We start from the raw sequence: 16580 nt of genomic DNA, 5'->3' as shown, positions 1-16580 counted from the left end.
AAGCTGCCCCAAAGAGAGACTGGGATGGGGACAGGGGCTCTCTGGAGAGCTCTTGTGTGTCCAGAAGCAGTTTGGCCTCTGCAAGTGTTCCATCCCTTTGTCCCCATCCCACCTGGGACAGGACAGGGGATGTGTCTGGTGGGGTTTCGTTCCCCTTTCCCCCTTTCCTAGGGCATCCCAGGTAGCACACCATCCTTCCCATGTGCTCTGTTCCCCCTCCTGATGCTGCAGGTGCCCAGTGAGGCTGGTGCTGCCGAATTGCTTCATATCTGTCCAAACTTCTCCCTCCTGGAAGCCAGTCCAGCCCTCACACTGTGCCATGCAGGCATCCCCCTGCTTGGACTGTGCCTGGTCCAAGCATCACTGGCTTTGCTGCCCTCTTTGCCATCAGGGTTTGCTTTGTGTGGTTTCACCTTCCTTCCCCTGCTGCTCATCTGTTCTGCCCCCCAGGTTTCCCCCACCACCCCCGCTCTCCCTCCTGTCCATCCAGAGCCAGGTCATGTTCCCTGCTCCCAACAAAAGGTGGCTGGATCTGTTCCTTCCCTTTCGGCAGGGAGGGAGAGCTCCCTGCCTCTGCTCATGTGAGCATCTTTCATCCCTGCACGAACGTGCTCACATTTAAGGCGTAATTGCTGCGTGACTCAGCCGTTCTGGCAACCACCCGATGGCTCCGGCCCCGCGTGCTCCGGTTCCTCCCCGTGCAGCTCCCCCCGTCACCCCTCCAGCCCTGGGGATGTGAGCTCAGGGCGTCCCCACCAGCGGCAGCTTTAGTGGGAAGCAGGGTGGGGGATGCAGAGCATCTCCTGTCCCCCAGGAGATGTTCAGCCCCTGGGGACGGTGATGCTGGAGAAGGAGATGTGGTCCAGCATCCGCCCGACGCATCCCGGGCTGGGGCTGCCAGCGAGCGCCCGGGAGCAGGGGAGGGCTGGGCGGCTGCGATTATTCAATCTGGAGCAACCCTGACCTGCTGACAAAGGCAAAGTTATTTTTAAAAAACAACCACTCAGCGAAATTCGCCTCCGCCCGCCCGTCCTGCTGCTGCTGCTGCTGCTGCCGCCTGACAGCAGGGAGAAATTCATCCCGGGAAGCGCTGCCCTGGGATGCCTGAAACGGGGTAGGAGTGTGGGCCTTGCTCCTCACCCATCCAGGCCCCCTCCTCAGGCCCTGCTGGCTTTTTTGGGACGTCAAATCCTCCACGGAGTTGCAACCTGCTTTCCATCACTATTTATAGCCCCACGTGCAGTGAACCCTGGCACGGTGCAGGGGAGGGCACCCCCCGTGCATCCCTCTGGGTCTCCCCAAAGCATCACCCTGCTCCCTCCACAAGCAGCAAGATGGATCCTGCATGGCCCAGGGACATTTTTCATGGAAGGATGATGCTCACTGCAGTAAAGGTTGTGGTGCAGGGACTGGAACAGCACGGCAGCAGAATCACCAATTCTGTGCCCTTGCACAGGGTGGGAGCACGGGGGTCCTCCATCCTCACTCCCCTCCCCAGGCTCTGCCCATGCTGGTGAGTTGTCCTCTCCATGCCAAGGCTGGCTGACATCAGAGAGGGATGCAGTCAGAGGAGAGTTTGGTGTTTGCAAGGGAAGAGCTGGACCTGCTCCAAATTTCCAGGGTGAGAAAATCTCCCCAAGTCACGCTCCAGCTCCAAACAAATGCTCGGCTCCAGAGGCCGGCGATGATGATTCACCCGGGCGAGACCTCGGTGCTCCCACCTTGCAGCCGCCCTCTTTCCATCCAAAAACACCCGGGGAGGGGGTGGTTAATTCCCAATTTTGGAGGGGAGAGAACTCCAAGATTGCCTGGCTGTTGCCCAGGGTTGTGATCCCAGTCCCACTCTCCTGGGCTCCCCCGAGGCGGCCGCGCTGCCCGGGAGCTCCTTCCCTTTTATTGCCACGAGGTGAATTAATACCCATTTCCTGAAGCTTTTATGGTTTCCTCCCAAATGGCTCTTACATCAGGGGCATATTGGGTTGCAGCAAATACCAGCAGCGAGGAACGAGCCCAGACACTGCTGGTCCTGAGTCCACTGGTGCATTTGGGGACCAGCAGCCTCCGGTCCCGCTCCCCCAGACCAGTCCCTTCCCCTAGAGCCGGATGGATGCTCCCAGCAACAAATGACCCTGTTGGGATGGTGGGAGACAATGAGAACCCTTGTGAACCTCTGCACGGGGAGCACAGGGCTGGCTGAGCCTCTGGGGTGTGGGGATTTGGGGGTGGCCCCTGGTTTCGGGCTGGTTTCGGGGTGCCTGGTTTGGCTGCTGAGGCTCCTGTCTCCGTCTCGCTCGGAGCGCACGCACACCTCTTGGGCTGGTTACTGTAGAAACGAAATTAGCACGGGGAGGGAATGCAATCCCAGAGCTAATTAAGGTAATTACAGCTTCACACCAGCTGCTCACGAGGTCCAAGGACCTTCTGTAACTTGTGGAGGGGATCAGCCGCTCGGGGGGGACTTTGAACTCCAGCTCCCCAGGACCACACGGCTTCCTTGGTGGCACTTGGGATGGGCTGTGGCACTCGCCAGTGTGACACTGAGCTGGGGGGGATGCTCGGCTCCAGATGTGCCTCCCAGATGTGCTGGTCTCATTGCAGCAGTGGGTTTCAGGCTGTGTTTGGGGCCTGGCATGGGTTTGGTGTCCCTGGGGGAGTTGCTTTGGAGGGGATTCAGTGCTGGGGGTTGGCAGGAGGTGCTCCCCAAGCCCAGGGCATCCTGCCAGAGGTTGTGCTTTACAGATGTGTCACTTTGGCTCTTCAGCTGGGGACACAATGACCTGGCAGGGAGGGAAACCACAGCTGGGTGGGGGTTCCTCTCCATCCCACAGGGATTTGCTGGCCAGGGCCAAAGGGTGCAGGGTGGGTGCAGGCAGCAGGGAGGTGGCAGGACCCAGAGCTGGGGGGCATCAGGAGTGTTTGTGTGTGTGGGATATGGGGCTGGAAGACGTGACATCTGCCCCAGAGTTGGGTGAGCCAATGGAACCAGTTGGGAACACTGGGAACAGTGCAGGGATGGAATGACTGACCATGGGATCTGGCACGGGGCCACCCCCAGGATCCAGAGGGCAGAAGCATCCCCATGGCTCCCGCAGCCTCCCTTCAGCTGGTGAAATGTTACTACCTAGCGGGTGCCTTCCCAAAAAAAAAGATGGTTTTTGGAGCTGATTCCCGGCAGCGGCTGAGGTGGGAGCCAGGGGGAATGTGGCCAAATGTGTTCGTGCCATGGCCGAGAGTGCCCGGTGTCCTGGCTGTGGCGTGGAGGCGGGGACAGCGGGGGCTTCACTGCCCGCGGAGCCAGCAGGGTGGCGGCGGGGGCAGGGCTGGGGACAGAAACGCCGTGTGCCGCGGTGGTGATGTGTCAGCGCCGGGAGCGGGCGGTGATTCACCGCTTACCAGCAGCTGATATTTATTACTCAGCTTCGCTACGGGGCCGACATGAAATGTGGCACAGGGAGGGGGAATAAACACAGCGCTGGAGCGGGGAGAGGGGGCGGCAGCACCGCCCGTGAAACGCGATGGGTTTCCCCATCCTCCCCCTCCCGCTGCTACTCTCTCCGGCTGGTGGGTTTTGATGGAGGGAAATAAACGCTCACAAAAATCAGTCTCGCTCGCTCGCTCGCTCTCTCTCTCCCGGCTTGTCCCCGTTTGCCCTGTGCTTTGGCAGCTCCGCCGGGGTGGGCTGGGACGTGGCGGGAATGGGAGCGAGGAGGGAGGGATGGCGGGAAGGGGCTCCCCTGGGATGCTCAGCCCTAACAGGGTGATGGGACTGAGCTGGGACCCTGCTCCTGCACGGGACCCCATCTCCTGCAGCCTGTTCCCCACGGCCTCAGAGGAAGCCAGGCACGATGTGGAGCTGCCCGAGGCACACGGGCATGAGAACTGCTGCAGCTCAGTGCGGGGATGAGAGGCACGAACGGGGCACCGTGGGAGGAGGGGTGGGAGGGAAGGAGGCACATCCCCTAAGCTGCACCCCAGAGCTCGTTCCCCACCCCGAGAAGGGTGTGTGGAAAGAGTTAGGGTCCAGGGCTGGATCCGATGGAGAGGGATGGATCCACAGCAGCAGGACAGATCCACAGCAGCAGGATGGATCCACAGCAGCAGGACAGATCCACAGCAGCAGGACAGATCCACAGCAGCAGGACAGATCCATTGCAGCAGGATGGATCTGGTACAAAGCAAAGGAGCCAACACAGAAGGATGAAGCTGGGGCAAAGGGACAGATCCAGTGCAGAGGGATGGATCAGATGTGGGCAGCTGGTTCTGCTGCAGGGGATGGAGCTGCTGCAAAGGGACGGGTCTGATGCAGAGGGATGTGACTCAGAGTGACACAAGCACGAGGGTTTGTGTGTCCCCCCCAGCCCTGCCATCAGCACGGGGCTGATCCCTTCTCCCCACTCCAACATTGCAGGCAAACGGGTCCCTCTCCTCCCCTTGCCCCCCCAGCAGAGCCCCACCTGTGCCTCAGTTTCCCTGGGCAGCTGAGGGGCAGAGGCTGCTCCATCCCTGTTTCCCCTCATGTCTCCATACGTCCATCCACCCCTCCAGCGGCTCGGCATGGACCAGGGGTTCCGACCTCCTCCCTCAGCAGCCGCGAAGGGCCAGTGTGAGCTTCCCCCCGGGTTATTTATAACCAGCTCCAAGTGCCGGTGTGCGGCGGCAGCTCCCGGGGATATTTTTAGCCCGCTGCAGGGAATCACGGCGGCGAGGGCTCGGGAGCAGCAGGAGGGAGGGAGAGGTGCCGCAGCACGAAGCCCTGCCAGCATCCCTGCCCCAAAAAACCCTTTCCAGGGAGGAGCACCCCTCCAGGATGGCTGCGGGGTCACTCCTGGCCTTGGTGCTGTCACATCCCTTCATGGCTTGTTGGGATCCCAGGGACCCACGTTCCTGTGACACCCGCTGCCTCTGCATTCCAAAAAGGCTGTACCCTGGGATGGGGATGTACCCTGGGATTGGGATGTACCCCGGGATGGGGATGTACCCCGGGATGGGGATGCACCCCAGGATGGGGTGGGCACCGAGAAGCTGAGGGGTGGCTGCGGCGGAGGGGCTGTGCAGGCTCTGCTGTCTGCTCGAGACAGGGAGACATTAGAGAGCAGCACTGTCTGCATCCCTAATCGGCCTCGCTCTGCCACTGCCGCGCCCGCTGCCCCTCCCAGCGCCGCGCCGGGGGCTGCAGGAAATCCGGGCCAGGGCCCTCCCTGGATGCACGGCTCCAGCTCCAGCTCCAGCTCCAGCTCCAGCTCCAGCTCCAGCTCCAGCCCCTGCCCCACGGGGGGCTGCCACCGGCCCCGCTGGCAGATGGGTGGGTGCCCTGCAGCGCCCGTGTGGCACTGCCACGTGCTCACATGTGCACACACATGCACAAACCACACGTGTGTGTGGCTGGCACAGCACCCGCTGTGACTTCTGGGCACAGAGGTGCCACCTGGGCCCCGCTGAGCAGTGAGGGACCCCTTGTGCCAGCCCCCCTACACCAAACGTAACAGAGTTTTCACCCAGTGGTGGCAACACCGCCCCCATTTCCCACACCCCAAAGCCCACTGCAGCCTGCAGCAGCTGCAGAGCACCCGGTGTCTCCTTCCACACACCCAGGGATATGGGTATATGGGGATTTGGGCACCCAGGACCAGGGCTGGGCACCCCAGGGTGCAGGGCTGGGTGCCCAGGATCAGGGTCAGATACCCTGGGGACGAGGGACAAACAGACACCCCCCCCCAGCAGTGCCAGCGGGGCGTGGGGTCGATGTGTGAAGCGCCGCCCTCCTGTTCCAGGCAGTTTCCCAGTTTATTTTCTCCCCTATTAGATTCCAGCTGGCAGGACGGCGCCTATAAATATACATAAGGTCTCATTTACATGAGGGTTTATTCGGGAGCAAATTCCACAGCTGCCTGGCAGACGGCTCAGTGCAGCGGGCGAGAGTGGTGCCCGAAACCAGCCCTGCCTCAGTTTCCCCATCTGCAGCCCAGGAGACAGGGAATGGCTTTCCCCACATTTTTGACGATCTGTTCCTGGAAAGCCCAGGGTGTTATTATCAAGGCTATTTATAGCCCGGTAAATGGGTTATTAATATGATTATTCGCAGTGTGGCAATGGGTAATTGCCCTGGGTGGGGATGACACCCTGTGCGTGTGAGGTGCTGCACAGGGATGGTTTCAGGGCCAACCTGCCTCCAACCCCAGGGGGAAACTCAGCCCAAAACCCCAGGGGGGCACTGGGATGTGCCTGGTGGGCAGTGGGGTTCCAGGGCAGAGCCAGGGGCTCGGGGCAGGTGAGGGGGTTTGGTGGTTCCGTGCTGGAGTCCAGCCCTTGTTTCGATCATGGTGATTAGCTGAGTCACAGCTGGGGTGCTGCTAATTAAATGTATTTCTTAATTAACAAGATCACAGAGAGGGCCTGCCAGCCCGGCTTGGCTTTCAATCATGGCTGACAGAGGCAGCTGTGGCCGTGGAGGCCTGAGGTGTCACAACCATCCCAGTGCTCAGCGCTGCCCCGTGGCTGCCTCTGCAGCTCTCCTGCTCCAGGAGGCCATTTCCACATGGAGGAGGGGCATGAGGATGAGGAGAGCTCATCCATCCCCAGGTGAGGTGAGTGGGGAAGCCTCAAGCCCTGGCTGTCCCAGCCCTGGGGTGCAGCAAGACTGTCCGGGCTCAGGCCAGGGCTGGGCCACCCCCTGCTCCTGCCCTGTGACTCAGGGCTGCTTCAGTCCCCCCCATCCCTCCCCACCACCTCAGCCATTAATTAATATTAATAATAACCCCCTGCAGCTGCTATTCACGGACCTCAAAGCACCACCCAAAGTAACCCCTGTTCTGCTCCCCGATGGGGAAATCTCCACTCCCCACCAAATGGGGAAACTGAGGCACGGGAACTGGGGCAGGAACGGTGCCAGGAGCTTTCCCTGCTCGCCTGCAGGGCCTGGAAGATGGGGCAGCAAAATCCCTGGGAGATCCCCACAGCTCCACGGCGCCCCACGGATGGGTGAGCCTGAGTGGGTGGGAGAGGATTTTCCTGGCTGGGGAAAAATAGGATAGAATAAAAAAAATAAATAATAATAATAATAATAATAATAAAAGGAGCGCATTCTGCCCCCCAGCCTGAGCTCTGCCCCACGGCAAGGGGCTCCCATCCCTGTGGGAAGCAGGGGGCTGAGCTCTCGGGGGGAATTTCTCGTGTCCTCGCCCACCGGCGCGGGCAGGCGCTGGATCTGGGGCTTCTCCCGCGTTTTGGCAGTCTGGTCATGTCCTGCCGGGAGAGCAGCAGGACTGAGTCACGTTCCAGCGGCAGCAGTGACTCACGGCCACCCCAACCTCCCCGCGAGCAGCCGGCACATTGCAGAGATTCCTGGATGGAGGCAGGAAAATAAAATTAAATAATAACAACTGCCAGCTTCCCCTCCCCACCGCCGCCCCCCCCTCTTTCCTTCCCCCAACCTCCTGCAAACACAGGCGCAAACAGCAAATTCCTGCGCCACCGGGAAACACCCCCCGCCTCTCCAGACGCCGGGATGCACGACCTGCTTTCCCGGCGGCACGAACCGCCCTTTGCCGGCAGCTGCGGGGGCTCCCGAAAAGGAGGTGGAAGCTGCACCCCCCTTCCCTAAACTCCCCCAAAGAGTGGGGACACCCCTGACAGCGAGGTGCCTGCCCGTGCAATGCAAAACTGGGGTGCGGCTGGGGGGATCCTGGGGTCCCCCTCCTGATTGGAATTGCTCCTGAAAGGGGGCGCAGAGCAGGAGGGGGGTACCCCAGTCCGATGGTTACACAATCCTGGCTGTGGGGTTTTTTTTTTGAGGGGGGGAGAAATCACAGATATTTTGCATCATTTGGCATCCTGTCCCATCCTTAAATCCCCCCACCCAGGGCGTGCCCCCACGGTCAGGGGACACGGGAGTCCCACGTGCCCCCGCAGCCCCGGGCACGGCGGGGCCGGGGGAGGGAGGGGATGGGGATGATGCTGCGGGGCAGGGCTGTGTTGTGTCTGTCTCCGACCTCGGTATATTCATTATTTAAAGCGCTCGGCGGGAGCAGCGGAAGCCCCGGTGGGCTGCAGAGGCTGCGCGGTGGGGACAGAGAGGCCAAGCTGCTGCAGCTCCGCGGCGCTGCGGCCAGGGCTGTGCTGCCCAAAATCCCATGGCAAGGGCTGTGCTGCCCAAAATCCCACGGCAAGGGATGCGCTGCCTCATGGCCCCAGGGGCTGCACGTCATGTAGCAGGGACCCTGTAGGTCACAGCCCTTACAGGGCAGGGCACAGGGAACACATTTGTGGAGCCCAACATCTCCAGAGCAAGAGAGCCCCTGTCATGGGGAGCCCCTGTCATGGGGAGCTGGCCCCTATTGGAGCCCAGATCCCATATAACCCAGCCCCGGGTGTTGTAGGGCAAGAGCTGCTGCCCCAGAAATGCAGACCCCTAAAGACCATCAAACCCCATCCCACAGAGCAGAGTGCAGAGGGACTTGCAATTAGGGAGCAAGAGAATATGCCCAATAGAGAGCAGTCCTTACAGAGAGGGGATGCTTACCATGTAGAGAACCCCAAATAGGGCCTGTCCCTATATAGATCAAGAGCCCTCACCCCACAGAGCAGCTCCCAGAGCACCCCTACAGCCTGGGGGTGTGGGATTCTATAGGTTTTGTAGAATTCTTTACATCTATAGGGTTCCCAAGGCCCATATGGTTCTGATCCCACCCCACACCTGAGGGGCTCTAGGCCCTGTTGAGCCCCTTCCTGGGGAGCAGGGGGTGACTGAACCCTACAGAGCCCTACAGGGGGGTCCACAATTCACCTCCCCCGCCCTTGTCCATGTCTCTGATGGCCCCCTCCCTGCTCGCTCGTGCCCTCGAATGTCTTTGCATCCCCCTTCCCACAGCGTGGGTGGGGTTTGGGATGAGCACGGGACGATGAGCAGAGCAGGAGGTGTGCAGGGTGCTGTCAATGATGGGTGTCCCGGCCCCCAGCGCAGCCCGTGTGGGTTTCACAGCGTATTTTGGGTCAGTCCTTACGAGAAGAGGCGCTGGGGGGGCCGCGGGGGGGGATTCCGGTAAGTGGCCTCCGAGCCTTCCCCATTCTCGAGAATAGGAAACTGTGACTTCTGCTCGGGGTTTCACTTTCCGCCGGGGGAGGGGAGAGGCCGAACTGCTCGGCTTGACCATCGCTGCAGGGGACCGTGAGGAAGGATGGGGAGAGCAAATTCAGATTCATCAGTGCCTTCTCTGCATTTCTTGGGGCAAAAAAATCCCTTTTTTTTTCTTTCTTTCTTTTGTTTTGGGGTTTTTTGTTTGGTTGGGTTTTGTTCGTTTGTGATTTTTGTTTGGTGTTTTGGTTTTTTTTTTTGTTTTTGTTTTTTTGTTTGTTTGTTTTTTGTTTGGTTGGTTGGTTTTTTGTTCTAGGAAAGCAGAGTAGGGGCACCATGACAACCCCCTGTAAATCTGGTCTTCCACTGAGAGACTGGGGATACCCAGGGCAGCAAGTGAGGCTGTCTCCCCATCTTTGAGTAAGGCACGATGCCAAAGCCATGGCAGTGATCTGCCCTGGTGCCCTGTCACCCCCTCTGCCCCCAGGCCACCTCTCTTCCCTGACAGCCCCTTTCCCGTGGCACACAGGGGTCCCAGGGTGCTGGGGGTCAGGAGGGAGGAGGGCAGGAGTTGGTAAAAATAGCCCCCAGGTGCCCTGTGCCCCAGGAGCGATTCCTCCCTGGGTAAACAGGAAATCTATTCTTAGGCCCATTCAGGGCTGAGGGCAGGTCCTTGCTCCGGGCTTGTTTTGTTCCTGACAAAGGGGTGACGCCACACAGAAGGGCCACCACGCAGAGCCTTCCTGCCCCGTGGGCTTCCCCTTGCTCACTCTTCCACCCCCCCGGCAGCTTTTCCAGGGCTTTTCCGGTGTTGTTGGGGTTTCCCCTTCCCACGAGGGCTGTTTTGGGGTGTCCCTGGAAAGCCCTGCATTGTTTGCTTCTTCTGGGCTCAGCCCCATGCTGGGTGGCACCCTGAGGGGCAACTGCTTTTGGCAGAGCTCTGACATCCAGCTCCTCTTCCTCGATGGGATCTCTTGAGCTGGAAGAGATAAAACCCCCATGGTTTGCCCTTCCCTGGGATGAGCTGACCTGGGTAGGTGGCGGAAGGACTTTGCTCACAGCTTTTTCCTGTCTCTCTGAAGCCCCCCATCCATCTTTATTCCCCATCCTCTCCCCAAATGATGTCCCCATTTGCAGTATCCTCCTCCAACTCCTTTCCCTTCCCTGTCTCCATGGATCTGTTCAGCCTGTGGCTCTGCCCAAGGAGCTGCTGTGTGGTCCAGGCTCAGCTCCATGCACAGGGTTCCTGCATCCTGTGTCAGCCCCCCTGGCAGGCTCAGAAGTGGCAGCTTCTGCCCAGGCAACATTCTTGGGGAGCTAAAGATGATGCAGAGAGAAAAATGTGGGGCTGCAGCCTAAAGTGCTGCGTGAAACAACCAGGGGTGCTCGTTATGATGACGAAGGAGGGGGGGATCCTGCACGGCTCCTCAGCATCACAGCAGCACCTGTGTGGACACAACCTTGTCCCAGAGTGTTTTCCACCGGGAAACAAGTGACTGAGGGAGGTAGAAGGGTGGAAAATGCTTGTGGACAGGAGGGCATGAAGGGAAAGTCTGGGATGGGCAGGAGCGTAGGCTGGGTCAGTGATGCAGGTGAGGGGTGTTTGTGGTAAAGAGGAACACCCACACCATGGGACTGCAGCAGTGTGAGGCCAGGAGTGGTGACAAAATGGGAGGGGACATCCTGAACCCAGCCCTGGGGTGCCTGAGCTGTGTGGGTAAGCTACAAACCAGCGCCCTGCAGGGCATCAGACCAGGGCTGGTGACAGGTACGGCGACGTGGAGCCACGGGGACAACCCCATGGGAAATATACCCCCCCAAAAAAAGCTGCACGGACTGCAGAGACGGGTCGCGGAGTGGATTTATCTCAGCAATCCCAATTCCACGGATTTCAGGACTCCGGGCATCCCCGGCGCAGGGACGGAGCAATGATGGGGCGGTGCTGCCCTCGCGTGGCCACCGGCGGTACTGCACGGCGGCAGGGGGGGCTGCAGGGGCGACGCCTCCCCAAAATCCCCCCCCATCTCCTTCCACCTCATCTCCGCCCAGCGCGGAGAGCAAGGAGGGAGGGGAAGGGGAATCTGTGTGGTGGCAAATGTACCCCCCCCCCAGCTTGTCCTTTTCATGATGAAAACCCAAAACTGCAGAGATGTCGGGGGTCTGCATGAAGCCAGCAGCGAGGACAGGCTGGGGAGGTGACTCCCCAGGCAGCCCAGGGGTGGGAACGGCCTCATTCTGCTTTGTCGCAGGGGTCTGCATCCTCCTCCTCATCCTCCGGGGGTGTGATCCCTGCGGCAGAACGTGCCATGGCCCTCATCCAGCGCCGCTTCAGCTCCTCGGTGTCGGCCAGGAAGGTGTAAACCTGCCCGGACTGCGCCAGCTGGAAGAGGTGGCGGGAGTCGCTCTGGGGCAGGTCCTTCACCTCGTAGCCCAGCAGGGGGATGGAGGTGTGGGCTCGCACGTCCTGCCAAGAACAGATAGCGGTGGGAGGCGGGGGGTGGGCACACGGGATGTCCCTCGAGGGTGGATCCGAGCCCGGCCTTACCTGGGGGGCTGCGTAGATGTACAGCACGAGGGGATCGTCCTGGGGGATCACAAACCAGCCCCGCGTCCCCCCCTTGCCATTCTTGTCCAATAGCTGCAGGGAACTGCAGAGCAAACTCCTGCTTGTTACCTCTGCAGCTCCTTTCTGCCAAAAAAACCCCAATAAATCTCTCAATACCCAGTGCAGGAGGCAGAAAGGGCACTGAGCCAAGGCTGTTTCCTTGGGAGTTCCCTTCCCACTCCACCAAACCCCCAAAAGCAGGGGCAGGCAAGGGTGCTGCTGAGATCCCACGGTGAAGGGAGCCCTGGATGCTGGGGGGTCCCAAGGCTTGGAGCAGGAGGGAGGAGAACTCAGCACATGCACCCTCTGACTGCTGTGGGATTGGTTCCCACCCCTCCTGCTGCAGGTGCAGGGCCAGGCTGGGGCAGCGATGCTGGGGACCAGGGTGCATGGCAGGGCTCAGAGGGACAGAGAGGGGGCAGAGCTCACCTCCAGGATGCCTTTGTGCTTCCCCTCCCGGTCTTCGAGCACCGTGTGGCCGGTCAGGAAGATGTAACACTCCTGGCAGACGCGGTTCAGGCGGTTCCTATCGTACTGCAGCTCAGCCCTGTAGTCAGAGCAGCGAGCACACACCACCTGCAGCCACAGACAGGGGCACTGCTGAGACCGGGGGATCCAGGGACAGCTCCACCAGGAGCTGAGGGGCGGGAGCAGCCCTGGGCCTGGCGAGGGGGGAAAGGGATACGGGATGTAGGAGAGGTGTGCTCCTGCCCCAGCAGCCACCTGAGCAGGCTAGGAGGGAGGGGAATGAGGGGAGGGTGGCTCACATATCCACAGGCTCTGCAGTGGTGTCTCCTGCGTGTGATGGCGTTGAAGGGCTCCCTGCAGCGCATGCACATGGTCACCAGGTTGTCCCGCACCCACTGCGGAGCTCGGCGGCCCAGCTCCTCCGTCTGGGGGTGGGGGGCTGCGTCACTGGGGCTGGCCAGCCATGCTCTGGGTGGTCCCAGCCCTCTGCTCTCACCCCTTCCCCTCCTCACCCTTTCCTTCCTCCTCCTCCCCACCTGCAGCCTCCCCCCAGCTCGGTTTAGCGAGGGGAACTGAGGCACAGCAAGGTGGGCTCTGTGCAGGGGGCCTGGGGAGAGCAGGGGGGTCACCTTCAGTGCAGGGGTGTCTGTCTCCAGTCCATGTACTGCTGCCTTAAAGGTCTCACTCCTTTTCTCCTTCCTGTCAATGGCATCTTGGAAGGCCTAGAGGGGAGGGCAGGGCTGGAGGGACAGCTGGGGGCTGCCCTGACACAGGGCATCCGGCTGGGATGAGGGAGATGTGCCACCTCTCCCAGCACTCAGTGGTACCTTGATCCAGGCATCCAGCTCCTCTCCAGACCTGGGCACAAAGAGGGACGTGGATAAGCTGTTGTCCCTGCTCCCTGAAGGTCTGCATGACGTCCCCCTTCCCCTTACCTGGCCTGCAGCTGCAGCGTCCGCTGCTTTCCCGAGACCAGGAAGGTGTGAGGGAACTGTGTGTCCTTCAGCTCCCACACCTGCCAGACACCAGAAAAGGCATGTGGAGCTGATCCCACCTCCAGCACACACACAGACCTTCCTCCATGATGTGGGGCACAGGGATGTCCCTTGGGCACAAGCACTCCAGCCCCTCAGATCCCACATGCACAAGATTTCACTGGCATTTCACCGGATCAGAGCGCACCAACCTCACCCACAAAGCCACCCCTGGCTCCATCTCCTCCCTCCTTCCCGAGGAGGTGAGGGGCAGCAGCCATGTTACACCCCAAATTGTGGCGCTTTAGGAGGAGTCAGGGGCTGGGGGAAGCACAAAGACAAGGTGCCTGTCTGTCTGACCTTCATGCCGTCCACATCCATGCGGAGGTGGACCTGGAACTCGGCGCCCACCTGGATGACCTTGGGCACGCAGTACAGCAGCATGTTGTTGAACTGGGAGGGGGGAGAGGGTGGGTGTGAGCCCAGCACCTGCCTGCTCCCAGCTGGGGGCTTCCCTGGGATCTGGGGGATCAGATCCCCCAAGCCTCAGCTGCTCTTCAGGTAGGATCTCACCTAAAATGTGACTGTTTGTGCCCCAGCCCTCTCCCACCCTACAAAGGTGAGAGAGGCACCTCCCTGGGCTGCCATGCCCATGGGATCAGCACATTCCCAACCACACCCTACACAGGGTGCCCTGCATTGAGCAGGGTCAAATCCCCCACCTCTGGATTCATCCCTTCTGTGCTGAGATGACCCAGCAACTCCCAGGCCAGGCTGTGCCACCCCTGTCCCCATTCCCAGCTTATCTGCTCCCTCCCCTTCCCCTGGGCATCCCAGCTCCCACCAGGAACAGGTACTTCTCCGACGTGCTGTTGTTGCGGGTGGAGACTTTTTGGATGGGCCCCTCCTTGATCAGCTGGTTGGAGGGATCCACAATGTCATCCTCCAGGCCCAGCCGCTGATAGACCCCCCAGAGGTTCTGCAGCCGTTCCTGGGGGAGGCAGAGGGACCTGTTTTTGTGGGGTGATGAGCAGCCACAAACTTGCCACCCCTGGATCCCCCCCATCCCCACCTCCCAGGCCAGCTGCTGATAACTGGGAGAGGTGGCACTGCTCTCTCAGCCCAGATTCATCTTTGGGAGCAGCTCCCAGCCTTGAGCAGCTGGTCACATCACTGATGTTACAGACATGAGTGCCCAGGCTCAGGGTGATGGGGTCAGGCATCAAGGGCAGGGTCTCAGCTCCTGTCCTGAACCCACAGTGCTCCTGTCCCATTCAGGAGCTGCAAAACACTTCCAGCTGGGACAGGCACTCACCATCTCAGTGATGGCTGCGTTGGAGTGCTTGGCCACCATAAAGATCATCTCCAGGGCCTCTGCAATGAGAAGAGACAGGCTGGAGGTTAAACACCTGCTCTGGAGCTGTGGGAAAAAGCTCCTTGTCTGTCCCTCATGGATGTACACGTGTGGTGGCTTTGCCTTCTCCTGGACCCAACCCAAATGGCCCCAAAATGCTGCACAAGAGTCTGGGTATGGCCAGATTGTGCATGGTGGGGTCATGGGAGGACAGCCAGCCAGCTCCTGTATCCCTCCACCCCAGCAGGACCAGGAACTGTGTTATCTACGAGGGTCTGAGAGCTCCACAGGTCTCCCTAGGGGATGCTCTGGAGGGACCACCCTTATCCTGAAACACCACCCTTCCTCACTGACCTCCACAGCCCCCTGGAAGGGCAGATTAATCCCTCTCCCTGCCAGAAAAGGATCAGACTGAGGGGTTTTATCCAAGGGCTCAGGGCACCTGCTGAGCGAATCCAGGCACTGTGATGCCTGTGCACAACACTGGGGATCATCATTTCCCCTACAAACCCACCCTGCCACTCCCCAGGGTGTGCCAGACACAGCCCTTACTCTGGGCGTCGCCCCGGTCGGGGGACTCGGGCGGCAGTTTCCGCACATAATCCTTCAGGAGGAGCTCGTAGCGCGGGATCCTCTGCACGGGCTCCAGCATGTGGTGCTGCAGCGTTAGATTAGCACAAACCTTCCTCTTCTGGGGAGAGACACCAGGCACGGAGAGAGGAACGGTGACCAAGGCAGCTCCTGCCCTCTGCTGCTCCCCCAGTGCAAGGAGATTTCGGGGAGCACTGCTGTGGTCCCTCGCCCTGCCCCTTTACCTGGATGTCAGCAATGAGCTCCTGGAAGGGCGGGGATTTCTCTGACCAGGCAGTGATGAGCTCCACGGCCTTGTCAAAGTTCTTCACGTACTCTCCATACATCTTGAGGAACGGTGCCAGTTTCTGGATCACATCCCCAATCCGGGGGTTGCAGTTCCTGCAGGAGGGAACCACAGCTTCCTCAGTCCGTGGGGGGACAAGGACAGTGAGGGATCAAACGAAGGGGTGTGGTGGCTTCATTGAATCCCAGAGTGGTTTGGGTTGAAAAGGACCTTAAAGCTTATCCCATTCCATCCCCTGCCATGGGCAGGGACACCTTCCACTAGCCCAGGTTGCTCCAAGCCCCGTTCAAGCTGGCCTTGAACACTTCCAGGGGCGGCCACAGCTTCTCTGGGCAACCTGTGCCTGTTCCTAACTCTTCTACTAACATTTGTACTGCTGCAACCTGCTACATCCCCAAACAACTTCCTGCTCTCCAGAACGAGAATGTCCCCAGCTTGCAGCCAGTCTGGGTTGTTCACGTCTGAGCACATCCCAAAACCACCGGAGATGTCACCCCCACTTTTCAGAAATACTCTGATCTGAGTGTTTTAAGGAAGTGCTTTCCAGTGCAGAGACATTTGGAGCAAAGCAGGCTGAGCTCTGGTCCTGGTGGGAGCCAAAAACTCAGCACTGCTCCAGGAGTCCTCCTGAGCTCACCAGTCCTCCATGCGCTTCTGCAGCTCCGGCAGGAAGAACTCGGAGTGGAACTGGTAGATGGAGGAGATGTTGGAGAAGATCATTTTCACCACCTCCTCTGGGACCGTCTTCCCAGTTTTGGCTTCTTTCATCAGCTCTGTATAGAACACCTGGAAGAAAGAAGGGGTGAATAAAAAGGGTCAGGAAGAGGCCTGAGGGTCTCATTCCCTCTCTGAGACTGTGGCTCAGTGAAAGGAATGACTCTGTGCAGGGGAGAAATCTCCCAGGCCTCAAGAGAGAAGCAGAGGGAAGGCTTTGATGGGACAAGGGTGCTCCGTGGAAACGTAGGAAAGGCAAAGGCCAGACCAAATCCCTGGCCAAGAAGACCAGCAGCCCACGTGTCTCTCTGCTGTACACCAAAAAATCTCCTTGTGTGGGCCCCTCCACTGCCCAGCTCACCTGGTCGAGGAGGTGGAGGCGGTTGACATAAGCCTGCTCTGTCTCCAGCAGCTCCAGAGCGATTTTCTTTTCCTCTGGTTCCTGAATGGAGCGGAAGGAGATGTGACCCCAAGCCCTGAGCCAGCTCAGGCAGCTCCGTGCCCTGAGAGTGGGCACC

At 60.0% G+C, this 16580-nt stretch overlaps 1 protein-coding gene across 3 annotated transcripts in view; it reads right to left on the bottom strand.

Moving 5' to 3' along the window:
• Positions 1-11156: 11156 nt before the first annotated feature.
• The window catches only part of FGD2 (FYVE, RhoGEF and PH domain containing 2), an 11849-nt gene continuing 6425 nt past the window's right edge, over positions 11157-16580 (bottom strand). For 2 of the 3 annotated variants that reach the window (XM_027897405.1, XM_027897404.1), the window contains 13 exons: positions 15986-16134; positions 15287-15443; positions 15024-15162; positions 14433-14491; positions 13962-14108; positions 13478-13570; positions 13079-13158; positions 12971-13001; positions 12773-12865; positions 12443-12568; positions 12105-12251; positions 11616-11759; positions 11157-11534 (listed from right to left, as the gene is read on the bottom strand). In XM_027897405.1, the coding sequence (XP_027753206.1) occupies positions 11301-11534; positions 11616-11759; positions 12105-12251; positions 12443-12568; positions 12773-12865; positions 12971-13001; positions 13079-13158; positions 13478-13570; positions 13962-14108; positions 14433-14491; positions 15024-15162; positions 15287-15443; positions 15986-16134 (1599 nt within the window). In that variant the 3' untranslated portion in view covers positions 11157-11300. Of the gene's footprint in view, positions 11535-11615; positions 11760-12104; positions 12252-12442; positions 12569-12772; positions 12866-12970; positions 13002-13078; positions 13159-13477; positions 13571-13961; positions 14109-14432; positions 14492-15023; positions 15163-15286; positions 15444-15985; positions 16135-16423; positions 16501-16580 lie in introns of those variants that run through there. The other variant, XM_027897403.1, reaches the window with a different exon arrangement.

The sequence above is a fragment of the Empidonax traillii genome, unplaced genomic scaffold, assembly GCF_003031625.1.
Source record: "Empidonax traillii isolate 1590-97213 ecotype Southwest subspecies unplaced genomic scaffold, ASM303162v1 scaffold541:size654180, whole genome shotgun sequence".
NCBI classification, from domain to species: Eukaryota; Metazoa; Chordata; class Aves; order Passeriformes; family Tyrannidae; genus Empidonax; species Empidonax traillii.
The sequence above is the reverse complement of the archived record's forward strand: the minus strand, read 5'-3'. Positions and strand labels throughout refer to the sequence as shown.